Source organism: Mesoplodon mirus (assembly GCF_964341445.2).
Source record: "Mesoplodon mirus genome assembly, chromosome: 19".
Taxonomy (NCBI): Eukaryota; Metazoa; Chordata; class Mammalia; order Artiodactyla; family Ziphiidae; genus Mesoplodon; species Mesoplodon mirus.
Genome location: NC_138995.1, coordinates 63,461,610 through 63,478,315, shown reverse-complemented (window position 1 = coordinate 63,478,315; position 16,706 = coordinate 63,461,610). Strand labels below are relative to the sequence as shown.

The following is a 16,706-nucleotide window of genomic DNA, read 5'->3' as shown; positions in this document are numbered from 1 at the left end:
AAACTATAAAACATCGATAAAGGAATTGAAGATGATAAAAAGAAATGGAAAGATATCCCATGTTCATCATTGGAAGTATTAATATTGTTAAATGTCCATACTAAACAAAGCAAACTAGAGATTTAATGCAATCCCTATCAAAATACCAAGGACGTTTTTTCACAGAACTAAAACAAATACTAAAATTCATATGGAACCACAAAAGATCTGAATTGCCAAAGCAATCTTAAGGGAAAAGAATAGAGTTGGAGTAATAATGCTCACTGACATTAGACTATACTACAAAGCTACAGTAATCAAAACAGCATGATACTGGCACAAAAACATACACACAGATCAATGGAACAGAATAAAGAGCCCACAAATAAACCCGCACACATATGGTCAATTAATCTATGACCATAAAAGGGCAAGAATATGCAATGGGGAACAGAAAGTCTCTTCAACAAGTGGTGGTGGGAAATTTACACACTACATGTGAAAGAGTAAAATTAGAACATTTTCTCACACCATATACAAAAATAAACTCAAAATGGATTAAGGACCCAAGTGTAAGACCCAAAACCATAAACTTCTGAAAGAGGACAAGGCAGAACACTCTTTGACATAAATCAGAGCAATAGTATTTTTGGATCAGTCTCCCAAAGCAGAAGAAATAAAAGCAAAAATAAACAAATGGGACCATATTAAACTTAAAAGCTTTTGCACAGCAAAGGAAACCATCAACAAAATAAGGACACAACCTACTGAATGGGAGAAAATATTTGCAAATGATGTGATGGACAAGGGCTTAATTTCTAAAATATACAAAGAGCTCATACAACTCAATATCAAAAACAAACAAATAACCCAATCAAAAAAAGGGCAAAAGACCTAAATAGACATTTCCCCAAAGAAGACATACAGATGGCCAACAGGCACATGGAAAGATGCTCAGTATTGCTAGTTATTAGAGAAATGTAAATCAAAACTACAATGAAGTATCACCTCACACCAGTCAGAATGACCCTCATCAAAAACTCCATAAATAATAAATGCTAAGTTTTATAAATAATAATAAGTGTGGAGAAAAGGGAACCCTCCTGTGCTCTTAGTCGGAATGTAAGTTGGTGCAGCCACTGTGGAAAACAGTATGGAGGTTCCTTAAAAAACTAAAAATAGAGCTACCATATGATCCTGCAATCCCACTCATGGGTGTGTATATATATATATATATATATATATATATATATATATATACAAAAAAAAAGAAAACACTAATTTGAAAAGATACATGTACCCCAGTGTTCATTGCAGCATTATTTACAATTACCAAGATATGGAAGTGACCTAAGTGTCCAACCCCACATGAATGGATAAAGATGTTATACACATATAACATCTTACACACACACACACACACATACACACACACACAAAATGGAATACTACTCAGTCATAAAAAAGAATGAAATTCTGCCATTTGCAACAACGTGGATAGACCTGGAAGATATTAGCCTTAGTGAAATAAGTCAGACAGAGAAAGACATACTCCATACTATTACTTATATGTGGCATCTAAACAATAAAACAAACAAATGAACATAACAAAACAGGAACAGACTCACAGATGTAGAAAATAAACTAGTGTTTACCACTGGGGAGGGGAGGAGGGGCAAGATAAGGGTAGGGGGTTAAGAGATACAAATTACTATGTATAAAATAAATAAGCAACAAGGATGTATTGTACAGCACAGGGAAATATAGCCATTACTTTGTAATAACTTTAAATGGAGAATAATCTATAAAAATATCGAATCACTATGTTATTCACCCAAAACTAATATATTATATATCAACTATACTTCAATAAGAAAAAAAATAATGGCCCCAACAGAAGTATAACTTCTTTCTTCTAGAATAAATTTCTTAAGGGCTATCCAATTAGAGTCTTGCAGAGGAGAAATCCACCAAGATAACCCAATAGTACTGGACGTAGGTAACTGACCATAAACCCAACAACTGGAATAATCTTTAAACTCTGCATAGGATTGTGCTAATGACAGAAAAACATTTCATTCACATGCAAAAGTCGTCACAATAAAAAAACAGTATAAATAATCATACGGGTCAGGTCTGGCATCTTGGGATAGCCGTCTACTTCTGATGCCATCTTCTTTTTGTCCTGGTCTGAATATAATTTCTACTGTGTTTGAGCATCATTGTGAGATGAGGTTGAGGTCAGCAGTCCTCTCCATAGACCAGTCATATTCCACCTGTGATATCTACAGATTTGGGTTGTTTCCTCTCTTCTCAAGGTCTCCAACGTGTCTTGAGATTCCTCCACCTACTAGGAGGTATCCTTCCTTATTTACCTGGTAGTGTTGCTGGGAACTCTGAAGCAAGGTGCCAGGTTATTTTTCCAAGGGGCTTTATGGCTCTATAAAGTTCACCTTGGCTCTTTAAAGCTGTCTAGTCATATCTGATTCTGTGCATATTCTTAAATATGACATGCCAGTCAAAGCAATGGTAATAAAACAAGTGTTTCCATTTATGTCCCGTTATAAGGAGAATAGATTCTTATGGAACTTATGCAAATAACTATGTTGTCATAAAAATAAGAATACTAAGAGTTTCCAAATTCTGGAAGGATCGGGTAGAGAGAAAATATAAATGTTTCAATTCTGCTTACAAAAGTGTAATTTACCAAACTGCTGTTATAATTAGTTGAAAGTGAAATGCTTCCTTATGTCTAGAAAACAAAAATTAAAAGCCAGTGATATTTCAGACAAAAAGCCATAAAAATTAAAAACATATTCATCCCTTCACTGAGTCCTATGGAACTAATCTTTGTTGATCTTAATATTGTGTTAACAATTTATGAAGTCATCAGGTTTTCCATTTGAATTCTTTAATTTCTTACTCAGTTCAGTGGTATGATTCGAAAGTTATCAGAAATCTGTATCTGTCAAAAAGACATTTCAGTGTAAACAAATTATACATAAAGTTCAAAACAGTTTCTCAGCCCCACCAGGCACATGTCAGTGGCCAAATGTGGCCAGAGGCTACTGTACTGGACACTGCAGATACAGAACATTTCCACGGTCACAGAAGGGTCTGTTTCAGGACCGCTTTAGATGTCTTACATTATCAGAATTATTACACACCGTAGCCCCCAGAAAGTGAGGATGTGGGCTTGGTGCTGTGAGACACTGAAGAAGCACAGCCAGGTGGAGCATCTTATCAATGGCTCTTGGAGACTCCCGGCTCCATGCACGGTCCTCTGGGCAGTTTGAGTCTCAGGGTGGCCAGTGCCCTGCCCGCACGACAACCCCTCTTCCTGGGGCAGATTAACCAGTCGGTTACTGATAATGTAGATAAATGCTAACATTTCCTGGGCACTTTCCACCTGTCAGGTATGGAGCTGAACACTTTATATAGATGATCTACCCTTCACCAGAGTCCAAGAAACAGGAACTAATATGATCCCCAATTTGTAGGAGAGACGAACAAGGCTCATGAGAGCTTTTTAGAAAAGATTATTATTTCAGTTTTTGAACATAAATCAAGACTCTATGGCTATTTATTATATTACACTTTTTCAACTTCATGGGATTCAAATTTTCATAAACTATATCTTTAAAAAATAAAGTATAGCTGTTTTCAATTCTGCCCAAACTGCCCCTTTTCCAGGAGCAGCTTGGCTTTATCTACTGCAGGAGCTGGCACAGAAAATTCTCTTGGTCAAGGCTGGGCAGACTCTGGCCATCCAGCCCACAGCCTGTTGTATAAAGAAGGGCTCATTAGCACAGCCATGTCCATTCCTTATTTACAGTCCGGGCTGTTTTTGTGCAAAGTCTTTTAGCTGCGACAGAGACTTATTGGTTCAGAAAGGCTAAACTATTTGCTATGAGACCTTTGACGGAAAAAGGTAACTGACTGCTGCTTCTGAATAGCTTCAGGATACATAAATAAGATTGAGCCAAAGGGTGTGCTAGGGATTGAATGTGGAAGACCAAGGAATGGTGGGCGTCCTTTTTTTCCCCTTTTGGCCACACTGTGCAGCATGCAGAGTCGAATCCATGCCCTCTGCATTGGGAGCACAGAGGCTTAACCACTGGACCACCAGGGAAGTCCCTGTGGGGGGGCATCTTGAATGACTTCATGAATTCTGGCTTGAGCCACTGGAGGTGCTGGGTTCCAAGTTGAGGATGCCTTGGGAGGGACAGAAGTAGGATGATAAGGGTTCATTTCATTTTGGACGTTTTAAGTTGAATTATAGCCAAATAAGCCTTAGTAAGCGCAGGGAGTGTGCATTAAATCTACAAATATTTAATTGACCTTCGTGTCTGTCTGGTTTTTCAAATTACCTTAATATTCACCCATTCCCTCTTGTCCAGGAATCTGGCACTGCCCAGTGAGTTCTGATCTGCAGGTCAAGCTTGAAACTTGATAGTCAATTAAGTTATTCATTCATTTACTCCAAAATCTTTTACTGACACCATAAATAAAGTCAAAATTTGAATAAGAAATGGATCAAAAGTACATTCAGTACACATTACAGAGGAAAGATCAATATCCTTAATATGTAAAGAACACTTACAAATAGATAAGAAAAAGACCAATGACCCAATCAAAAATTGGTGAGATATATGAAAAGATAATTCATAGTAAAGAAATGAAACTGCTTCTAACCATGTTTTCACCCAGCAGTTGGTAAAGGTTAAAAAATGTGTTCAAAAAAATAATAAAAAATGTGTTCATATACTGACTTGGCCTCTCCAAATGCATTGTTAGTTGGGTTCTCATCTGGCACTCTTTGCATAGAGCACTTTGGCAATAGCTGTCCCCAAATTTGAAATGCACATATGCTCTGATGCAATTCTTTCAGTTCTAAAACCTGTCCTGAGAAGCTTCCAATTGTGTGCAATGACACATTTTCAAGGAAGGTCATTCCAGTAGTGTTAGTAGTAAGAAAAAACCAGAAGGCACCCAACTATCCAGTCTTAGGAGACTTGGTTAAACAAATCATGGTAAAGTCATTCAGGGGAATAGTCTACCACCATCAAAAAGAATGAGGCAGTTCTGTATGGACTGATATGGCAAGACTTCCAAAATATATTCGTTAGCTAAAAAATGAAAACAAAAGCAAAAGTGTGCATAGTAGGATATCATTTATGTAAAAAAGAAACAGGTGGCTAGTGGCAGATGAAATATATTGGTTTATATACACACATGCAAATACATGTATAATTAAACCTATAAATTAACATATAATTAAGCATACAAATAAATGAATAAATATTTATCTCCGAAAGCATAGATAAGAAATCCGTTAATGCCAGTGGGGATTAGTCTAAGGAGGGAACCCAGTGGGGAGAGCTGGAGGAGAAGGAGACATACTCTTTTCCATATATTTTATCCTGTTGGAAGTTTTCACCACCCTTGCAGAAACCAAAGTTCCCCTACATCCATTTCCCCTTTCTTCCAGAACATTAGAGCCCTGCATCGCAGCTGGGATATTGCTATCTGAACGAGGGACAGCATTTCTCACCTATTGTGCTGGTTGTCCGTTTGATTAAGGTCTGGCCAGTGAGGCATAAGGGTAAGGACCATCCTTACCAGACAGCCCAGGTGGGGTGTGTTTCTGCACCTGTGTGCCCATCCGCAAGTGGGTCTCAATTGTTACCAGCAGGCCTGGGAGGCTGAGGCGGTATCTCAGGGGTTTTGAAGGTATGCCATTGTGAGTAGCAGTGAGTGTGTGGGCGTCTGGGAGAGGGGTCACCGCTTGCCTGGGGGTCACTGTGCTTCTGATGATTCTGCAGGACCAGCCCCCAGCCCCCAGTAACCGCTTCCCCCGACCCAAGCATCCAGGCCCTTGTGTCTCTGCTGCTCAGAAGCATAACTTGCGGCTCTTCCCTGTCAACCCGCACCTCCCTTCTCCTGGAAGACCTGGTCCAGGACAGAAGGCTAGACTCGTGGGGGAGGGGCGCTGGGGGGAGGACGGCTATCTGGGGCCCAATTGGAAAGCCCAGCAACAGAGACAGTGATGGAGGGAAGCTGGGGTCAGAGAGGAGGTGCAGGACCAGGATTCCCAGTCCTCAAACCCTAACAACATTATACTTTGTTTCAGGCACTGTTTCAGTCACTGGACCTGAGTATCTATGTGGACAGGGGAGGGGCGGTGGTCGTGAGGGACTCCTTTCGCGCCTTTGTCCTGCGTGTCCCCGGGCACATTTTCTGGACCCCCTGCAGGATGCCAGGGGCCAGCACTGAGCTAACCCGCCCCGCCCCTGCCCCCCGGGAAGCCCGCTCCAAGCCTGCTCCAAGTCGCAGCCCGGGAGGGGCGGGCAGTCCTGCCGCTGCAGCTCTGAAGGGTCTGCGCCATCAGTGCGAGTGCGCAGTAGGGGGCGGGGGGCGGCGGATGGCGCTGTGGGGTCTCCGCGGGGAGGGCGGGGGCACCCAGCCAGGATGGGCGGGTGCGTTCTGGGCAATGGGGCGCAGGAGCTGCTGCCTAGGAGCCCCTGAGACCGGATGGTGTGCGCGCAGTGGAGCACCTTGAGGAACCCGCGTCTCCCCTGAGGGCGGCCAGAGTCCTCAGACCCTTCTGAGCCTCGGGGCGACTCCTGGTCCGAGGATTTCTCGGGCCACTGAGAGGAGAGAAGACTGGAGGGGACCGAGGAGGACTGGGCTGTCCGGGTTAGGGGATGGCTGGGTCTCCTTCCAGGTCAGGTGGAAGAGGAACAGGGTCCCGGTCCCGAGATTTTAGGAGGTAGGAGGGTCAGATCTGGGGACTTCGTAGGTTGATGGAGGAGGCCGGAGGTATGGGGGTGGGACACTGGATAGATCAGTTGGGGGTCGGGGGCTAGTTCCCGAATCGACCGAATAGAACGTAGGAAAATGACTTGGGTGGGGGGAGTCCAGAGGGCATTTGGGGAGTGGGGAGGGTCGTGAAGCCCCTCCGGAAGCTTTTGGGGGAGTCAGAGGAAGCTTGTGGGAAGGGCGCTTGGAAAAGCGTTTTCGAGCCTCCAGCGATGTTGTGCGCCCCTGCCTGCCTGAGGGTGGTGGCTGGGAGCTTGCCGGGGGCGTGCATCTTGGAGGGGCAGCCTCTGGGGTATGGGCCCTGGGTGAGACCTAGGGTCGGTCCTTGGTGTCAGCCAGGGGGGATCATGTGTCTGGAGGGTGATTTTCAGTTTTGAGATGTGTCTGCAGATGTTTTTGTGTCTTTATGCCCTGCTTTCCAAAGTATTTGTTTGAAAATATGTGTTCCTACAAGTTAGTGTGTGTGTGTGTGTGCGTGTGTGTGTCTGTATGTCTATGTCTGCCGGGGTGTCTGCTGTTTTGAGCTCTGTGAACCTGAATCTGCACGTTTGTGTGTGTGGATCTGTGAGTGGGTCATATTGTTTCTAAAAGGCCTGCAAGCTGAGGGGGTGTCTCTGATTTTCTAGGAATGTCTGTGACTGCAGTGTGGGTGTGTGTCTGCAGTGTGTGTGTGTGTGTGTGTGTGTGTGCACGACTGGGTGTTGCTGAGCTTTTGGATGAATTTCTGCATATTTGTCTGTCTGATCTGCTAGGAGGTCTCAATGTTTTCAAGCCTACAAGGCTGAAGGAGTGATTCTGAGGTTTAAAGTGAGCCATTGTGAGTAGGAGCTGGGGGCGTCCAAAGGGGAGTGACAGGGGGCATCTGAGGCGGGAGGCTACCGGGGGGATGGGTCCCCAGGTGAGACTGAGGGTGGACCCTGGAGTGTGAGGCAGAGGTGGTCTGAGTGTCCCATAGGGTGCCCTTTGAGCTTTAAGTGTGCAGATGTGGGTGTCCTGCATGTGTCTGTGCCTGGTGTGTCCAGTATTTGAAGCTGTGTGTGTCTGCACATTTGTGTGTGTGTGTGTGCGTGCAAGTGCCTGAGTGTTACTGAACCTCAGGTTGTGTTACTGCCCATTTGTGTGTATTTGGGGATCTACAAGTGGGTCTTAATTTGTACAAGTAGGACACCGAGGCCAAGGGGGTGTCTCTTGAGTTTTTGAAAGTATCCCACTGTGAGTAAGAGTGTGAGTTCTGGGCAGGAGGTCACCTCGTGGGAGGGATTCATTGTGTGCCTGATGATCCTGCAGGACCCACCCTGTCCCCCAACCACCCCCAAGGGGTCTCCAGGCCCCAGTGCCTCTGAAGCATGAGCCTCTGTGCCTTTCCTAGGAAGGCCTGGCCTGGGCAGTGCGGGGGGAGCGCTGGGGGAGGGGACGGATTCTGAGGCCCAGTAGGAACCCCTCAGTTACAAGGACAGTGATGCTGGCAGTCTGGGAGCCTTCGTGGAGGAAGAGGCCTCTTGACCACCACCCCTAATAATAAAATTGCAGCCAATACTCTGACGCCTGTGCTGGTGTCAGAGACTGTTTTAACCACCTGACTTGTGCTTGGGGGCGGGGGTTGGGGGTTTGTGTGTGTTGCTGAGCAACTCGGCCCGTTCATTCACGTGAGTTTGTCCACAGGTTCCCGGGGCATCTTCGGAGCCAGGCCTGCTCGGGCGCCAAGGACAAGCACTGAGCAAGCCTGCCCGCTCCTGCCAAGGGGCGCAGATAGACCCGGGTCCGGAGGTCAGTCCCACGGCCGCAGCTCTGAAGGGTCGGCGCCATCAGGGCGGGGGCGCAGCGACGGGCGGGGTGCGGAGCGGAGGGTGCAGGGTCTCCGCGGGGAGGGCGGGGCACCAGGCCAGGATGCGCGGGTGCGTTCAGGGCAATGGGGCGCAGGAGCTGCTTTCTAGGAGCCCCTGAGGCCCGATGGTGCCCACGGTGGGGCCCCTTCAGGAACCCGCGTCTACCCTGAGGGCAACCCGAGTCCTCACCCGCTTTGAGCCTCGGGGAAAGTCAGGGTCCTATGATTTCTCTGGCCACTAGCTGGAGAGGAGACTGGAGGGGACAGGGGAGGCCGGGGTGTCAGTAGTAGGGGTGGCGGGGACTCCGTCCAGGACAGGTGGAGGAGGAGCCCGGGTCCTGGTCCTGAGGTTTTAGGGGGCAGGACGGGCAGACGGGGGACTCTGTAGTTGGATGGAGGAAGCCGGGGTATGGGGGGAGGGGATACTTTGGGAGAGGTCTTTTTGGGATCAGGGAGCCAGGTACGGAATTGGCCTAAAAGAACATCCAGAGGGCCATTCGGGGGGCGTGGAGCCCCTTCTGGAGGCTTTGGGGGGGCGCCTGAGGAAGCTTATGCAGATTTACTTAAGAGAAGGACACTTGGCAAAGGGCTGTGCAGCCTCCAGTGATTCTGCGCTTGCACTTGCTTAGCTGCGGGTTAGGGCTGGGAGCATGCCAGGGGCATGCATCTTAGAGGGGCAGCCTCTGGGGGATGGGCCATGGGTGAGACTGGGGACCGGCCCTTGGTGTCAGCCAGAGGGGAATTGTGTTGGAGAGGGTGACTTGTATTTTCAGGTTGTGCGTCTGCCGTTGTGTGTGTCCCAAGCGTGTGTGTGTGTGTGTGTGTGTGTGTGTGTGTGTGTGTGTGTGTATCTACCGGTGGGTCTCAATTTTTAAAACTAGGTCTGTGGGCTCAAAGGGTGTCTCAGAGGTTTTCAAAGAACATCATGGGGTGTTGGAGTGTGCGTGTGAGTCCCTGATGGGGACCACCAAGTTCCTGGGGGATCATCGTGTGTCTGATGGTCCTGCCGGGCCAGCCCTAACTCCCCAGCCACACTTGAACTGGCAGCCAGGCCCTTGTGCCTCAGCTGCTCTGAAGCATGAAGCTCTGTGACCTGGGGATCTTCTTCCATAAGGTTCTGTCTTCCCTGGAAGACCTGGCCCAGAACCAGGGCCTGGATGGGTGGGAGAGGGGCGCTGCGGGAGATCGGAGGCCAGGTTGGAAGGTTCTGGAAGCAGGGACAGTGATGCAGGGAAGCTGGGGGTGGGAGAGGAGGTGCTGGAAGAGGCCTCCTAACCGCCCTCCCCCCCACCAATAACAGTAGGGTTGGATCCAACACATAAACTGCCTGACTCTGTGTCAGGCTGTGTTCTCAATACCTGACATGTGTTTAATCATATTCAACCCTCATGTTTAATCATTCATTGTCCTTCTTTTTATGGAGGGGAAACCTGACAGCACAAGAGGTTAAATACCCGCTGAACCGGGGCTTGTTAGGTAAAATACAGGATGCTTACTTCAATTTGAATTTCAGACAAAGAATTACCTTTCAGTATAACTATGTCCCAGATATTTCTTGCCTACACTTAAACATAACTTGGCAAAATAAATAAAGGGTGATTTTTTATGTAGACACGTCCCATGCAGTGTTTGGGAGGTACTTATACTACAATATGATTTGTGTATCTGAAATTCAAATCTCAGTTTGCTGAGTATTTCTTGTAATCTTGTTGTTGTTAAATCTGGCGAGCTTGATCCTTGAGCTCTCTCGGCTAGTGACTGGCAGGCTGGAACCCCCCAGTGCACCCTGCAGACACACTGGCCCAAGTCCTGCCCAGGGTAAAGCTGGGGTGGAGGCGGGTTCCCAGGACCCCACAGATGAGCCTGCTGCTAGGCACCCTTGCTGCAGTGCTGACCCCTCCCCAGGGGCTGTGTTGAGGGGTCTGTGGACCGCCCCCCTTGTCTTCATAGCAGTCCTGAGAGGCAGGCACTTGAGCATCCTGTACCAGAAGAGGCCCCTGAGGATAGGGAAGAGAGGTCCTGGTATGTACTACTTGGTCAAGCTATCTTGCAGCCTTAGGACAGGGCTGAAATATGGCACTGAGAATGCTGACCATGAGTGCACTTATTTAGTGCCTACTGTATGCCAGACTCCAGAGGCCCTTTTGATACTCAGTTAGCTGACATTCACCTCCAGGGTCCCAGCACTTTGTGTCATAATTTTTCTGTTCTTAAAGGGGCATAAAACCCACACCCATGATCCCTGCCCTTGCCCTTGCCAGGTGCCATGGCAATTACTCTCCCCACATCACACACTGGGCCTTGGAAGCCACTCTAGGAGGGAGGCATTGCCAACACTTCCCCTTGGATGCTTGGGGAGGGGCTGGAGCTGCCTGAGTCCACCGACACCTGAGAGCGGTGCTGGGGTTCACAGCCGGGCCATCTGGGTCCCCAGCCCAGGCACTGACTGCTCTGGTCTCCTGTCCATAGGGAGCACCTGTGGGGTCACGATGCTACCTCTCAGCACCGTCGAGGGCCAGGAAACGGAGGAGGTGCAGACCAAGCCGCCGGAGAAAGGAGGTGAGACACACGTCGGGTGGAAAACTGTGCACAGGTGGCAGTGGGCAGGGTCTCCAGGGCATGGCTGATGAGGAAGTGTTGACCCTGAAGACAGATCCCAACCCCAAATATCTCCCACTGGCTCCTCTTGGGGAGGGAGGGCCCTGAACTGCCCCCAGTAGTTCTATCTTACATGATGATAGTACAACATCAAAACTAGCCCATGGATATTGGCACAAATCCATGTGTATTTTTCCATGTGTTTTATCACATGTGTAGTGGCCTGTAACAATCATACAGGAGAAAGAAAATACCTGACTATTTCCTGCAGAGGCGTCCCCACAGGCAGCTGCATATCAGCCGTCCCTTCCTCCTGGACACGGGCTCCCCAGGGTGCCACCCTCTCCAGAGCCCCCTGTTGTCTTACCCCAGCCCCTTCACTCGCTGACCTGCCCTCTCTGTTCCCTGTGGGCCTTCAGGATGCAATTTAATGCATGTCTGCAGGCAATGCTGTGCAACCTCCAGCAAGTGTCCTAACCTCTCTGTGCCTTCGTTTCCTCTCTAATGTTGGATTAACATAGTATCCATCTCAGAGGCTTATTATGAAGAACCAAATAAGATAATCCGTGTAAAATACTTAAAAGCATGCTTCACACATAGCAAGTACGCCACACATATTAGCTCTTGTCAATGGTTTCATGATGAATATCTTATTATTACTGAGTTTCTCAAGCCACAGAGGGCAAGATGGCCTCATGAGTCTTTCCTCCTCCCTCAGCCCTGCTTCCTGAGAACCCTGGTGAGGCGCCCCCCAGAAAGAATGCAAGAGTGTCAGCCAGACGGGTGCCGATCTGTCCCATGGTAAGCCTGCTTGTTTCCTCCCTTTGACCAGAAGCCCTTGGGTCTGAGCTCAGGCACATCTGCCACCCTCTCTGCCCAGCAGAGACCCTTGGATGGCTCGGTGCCCCTTGTACCCTTGAGGATGTAGCCCCAGCTCTGGGGGAGCTTCCCTCTTTCCTGTCTTCTTTTCTTTCCTAATTCCTGCCTCTGCTCCAATGTCACCTCCTCCATGAAGCCTCCCTTGCCCGCTTTGGCCTCATTTCTCTCTAACCCCTTGCTTTGCTCAATTTCTTCAGCGTTATTAGTGCTACCTGAGAGCATACCTGTATCTGTGTGTTCATCATCTGTGTTCCCTACTAGAGTGGTTCCTGGGGAGCAGCAACGTCCTCTGTTGTTCAGTGGCATATCCCCCTACCTAGAACAGATGTAACCAGCGTTAGGCACTGTATACACATGGGCTGATTAAGTGAGGGAATGAATTACGTAAGGGTCCCTCCTGCGTAGGCAGCTGTGTCTTTGTCCACCTGGACACCATTCCTCCTTCTGCTACTAACACCCTTGATTTTTCTTGGGGGACCACCTGTCTCCATGCCCTTCGGATGGGTCTGATCCCATCCTCAGACCAGCTCCAGGTATGCCCCTGACCAATCAGAGCCAGCAATGCCAAGGTTCCCCGTGATTGTTCCAGGCTGGGCACGTGACCCAACCTTGGCCAATGAGGTGTCTGCTCTGTCTCTGGGATTCTTAACAGGTGGGAGGGGAGTTTGGAGCAGCCCTGATGGGGAAACATGGGAGCCCCGGGGAGAGGTCAGGGGAGACTCAGGGTCAGGATGCTCGCAAGAACACGTTTCCTATTAGTGCCTGCACCAGTCCCAGGGAGGACTGTCTAGAAATCTTATTAGAAAAGAATGTAAGAGTCACAGTTTTTGCAAAGCAGTACAAAGATCATCCAAATTCACCAATTTTTAGCACTTTTTCTATTTTCGTGCATTCAACCCTGATACACACTTTCATCTTATCCCTGTCCATATTCCAGTTTTGATAATTTGCTACATGCTGTCTGCTTGGTGTTCTTTTTCCTCCTACACAAGGTCTGGTCTAGGGCCAGGTATTGTGCTTAGTAATGTATCTTTACTTCTCTTTAAGCTAGAAAACCTCCTCAGCCTTTCTTTGCCTCTCATGGCACTGAAGGTTTTGAAGTCCAGAGTCACACCCCGCTCCATATTCATGGTTTATTGGGTTTATTTTTTACCATTTCCCCATGAATGAGATTCAGGGTAGCTATGATCTCTGGAATCCAACCTAAGTGATGCCACGTCATTCTCATGACGTCACGTCTGGATGCACCCGAGGTCTGTCTGCCATCACTGGTGATATGAATTTTGATCTATTCAGCCAAGATGCTTGTCCCATTTCTCCACTGAATAATTTCTGATTTTCTTATTTCTCCATGTAACTAACTAATAAGAAATCATTGGAGAGACATTTGTAGATGAGCCAAATAACCTAGAAGCAGAGACCATTCTGATGGGTCCTTTCGGGTCCTGTCCTCACCACTGAACTAAGCATCAGCTGAGGAGATGCAGGACCCCAATTGCCCCAGCCTGGGTCACATGCCCATGGGAGTGTGAGGGGTTGAAGGTCCCTACCTTTCGCCAACCCTGAGAACAGAAGTATGGGATGCAGCAGTGATTATCAACCAGAGGCAATGTGTTCCCCACGGGACACCTTCAGTGTTTGGAAACATATGTGTTTGTCACAATTGAAGGGGTGATGCTGATGGCATCTAGTGGGTAGAGACCAGGGATGCTGCTCAACATCCTGCAATGTCCAGGATGTTCCCCCCCCCCGACCCCTGCAAGAAGGATCTGGACCCACAGTGTCACTAGTATGGAGGGTTGGTAACCCGGAAATAGGGGGAAGGACGATTCTGCACAGGTGAGGACACTGAGTGGAGCGAAAGCCTTCCAGCCCACCCTAAGCCTCCCAGCCGGGAATGCCAGCCTGGTGAAGCTGAGAGCCCAGACTCCAGAGTCTCAGCGCTGGGTTCAAATCTGGCCTCAGCCACTACCAGCTGTGGGACCGGGAACCAGTTCCTGAACTTCTGTGAGCCTCAGTTTCCTCATCTGTGAAATACGGCAGTAGGAACACCCCCCTCACAGGGTTACTATGAGGATTAAGTGAGTTCACATTTGTGCTGCGCTTACAACAGTGCTTGGGATATAAGTACCTGTCACATAAATGATGGGACATGTCTGTCCCCTGAGGAGGTTACATACTCACTTCTAATCCTGACTGCCTGATATCCCCCACCTCTACGTCTGATCATAAAGAGTGAGAAAGCTTACTGGTCCCTCCCTACCTCCGTTACCTCATCTGTAGGATGGAGAAATAAGAACAGAGGCCACCTCTTGAGCATTAAATGGGACCTGACATGTCATTCATGCAGCAGAGTAAATACTCAATAACCACTGGGTAGAAATAATAGTCCTCTCAGAAATTACTGCAGCTACGTACTGCCAGCACTGTGGGAGATGCTTTATATTGAAAGGAAGTGTTTAATTTTTTTAGGAAAGCAGATGGTTTTAAGAAAGCAGCAAAGCAAACGTTGTCACAACTAACGGGTTTCCAGCTCTCAGTAAGTGGCAAACATTGTTAAATTTAAAGATCCTTTTCTCGGATTACCTTGTTCAGTCCTCACACTCCCCTATGAGAGAGCAGTTATTTATATTCCATTATACAGAAATGTAAACTGAGGCCAGGGAAGGTCAGGATGCTTGACCCAGGATCCCCAGCTGTACGTGGCCAAGTAGGAATTCAACCCTAGGTGGGCTGCCCCTGAGTGCACGTGCTCAGCCCCCAAACTGAGGGTGACTGGACACTACCTAGGCGCTAACATTCTCTTCCTTCGTCTCTGTTCTCTGTCCTTCTAGCCAAATGTTTGCTTCACCTTTTACATGGACTCGAATGACTCTGACTTTGAATCACAATCTTCTCCTGAAACTTCGAAATCTGGCTCAAAGTGCACCTCCCCTTCGAAGCCTCGTGCGAAGTGTCAGGGGATCAAGGCGTGGGAATGTCCCGTGTGCCGCCTCAGCATTCTCTACGTTTCCTAATACCTGAGGTCCCTCTGCTTCCCGCACTAGACCCTGCGCCCCCAAAACACACTTCCTGGGCTACTCTGGTGTAAAACTCCAAAATACAGCTGCTTAAATATGCCAAAGTTGATTTCTCTCTGATGGTGATTGTGTGTAACCTTCCAGGGGGGAAGTGTTACAAACTGGTGGATTTGGGCAGCCAGGGTCCTTCGACCTTGGTGCCACGTGGCTGGAGAGGGCTCACCCCCCACATCCCATCCACACTCTGGCTCAGGGGAAGGCGGAGGGGAAGAGGGAAGGGGAAGACACACTTCAGTCCTTCAAAGGGCAACTCCTACAAGATGCCCAGATCACTTTTCCTCAAACCTCATTGGCCAGAGCATAGTCACATGACCACATCTAGCTGCAAGAGATGCTGGGAAGTGCAGTCCTTAGCTGGGCAATACTGTGTCACCTAATTGCTTCTATTATTATAGCAAAGGGGAATGGCTATTGTGTCCCCACTGACCGGGTCTGTTATGTTAATTTAGCCCCGGCACCAGGCTGTGATGAATACATGAGTGAATAAATGTACTCTTCAATACTGTATTTCTCTCCCATTGACTAGGATCTCCTCCATTTTTACACAAATATTTAGAATGATGAACATTTCTTGAGCACTGACCATGTGGTAAGCACTGAGCTAATGTCTTTACACATTTTGATCCACTTAATTCTCACAACCATATGGCTGGCTCTGTTCTTATCCATCTTCCCAAGATAAGAGAACAGAGGCACAGAAAGTTCATGTCACTTGCTTCAGGTCACACAGATCATAAGTAGCCAGCCAAGATTCACACACAGGCAGGCTGGCTCCAGAGTCTGTGCCCTTAACCATCATGGTAATAACCTCACACATGTGGACACTGGGACTTTCCCAGATGGTCACACAACTGTGAGTGGAAGAGCATCTTCCAACATTCATACCTTCCAAGATTCATAGCATCCGTTCACTTACCTCTTCAGATATAGCATAAATACTTGGAATATGCATGTAGCACTTATGTTTAGACACAATAATGCCACTTAACTACAACAACAGCAAGATCCACAGAAATTGTCGATTGAAGTAAAAATGCACAATGTGAGAGCTGTGAGTTTCAGTATTTGGGGACTTACTGAGGACTATAGCCCAGGAGAGAGCCTCTCAGAGAGCTCTGAGGAACTGCTCCAAACGGTAGGTAGGAGGTCAGTTTCTGTGTGATTTTGGAGAAGGGGTCCATGCAGTCAAGCACACATCTCAGCACAAGGTTCCTGTTGGTCATGAAGAACAGACATCTCAGTCAATGATTTTAGTGCTTTTCTAAGTATGGGAAGATGCAAGAATCTTTGTTCATAGTACTTTTTTTTCTGACAATATCTAATTATCTGAGGGCCATTTCTGCCACTTTCCCCAGAGCATAGAATGCCTCACCCGGATCTTAACCCCGAATTCATTTCAGGGTGAACTGTAGGTGGTACAGAATCGTGGGCAGCATCATTTAGTTGGCAAACTTCAGGAGCAACAGCCACAAGGGGTCGTGGAGGTGTCTCTGCTGAGGTTTCTGGGCTCCTCCAGATGCCTG

General features: G+C 47.8%; 1 protein-coding gene across 1 annotated transcript in view; it reads left to right on the top strand.

Moving 5' to 3' along the window:
• The window catches only part of LOC309794840 (uncharacterized protein), a 46,345-nt gene that overhangs the window by 13,187 nt on the left and 16,452 nt on the right, over positions 1-16,706 (top strand). Inside the window, exons 5-6 of the mRNA XM_082606712.1 lie at positions 6,235-6,458; positions 11,096-11,185. Of these exons, the coding sequence (XP_082462838.1) occupies positions 6,235-6,458; positions 11,096-11,185 (314 nt within the window). The remainder of the gene's footprint in view (positions 1-6,234; positions 6,459-11,095; positions 11,186-16,706) is intronic.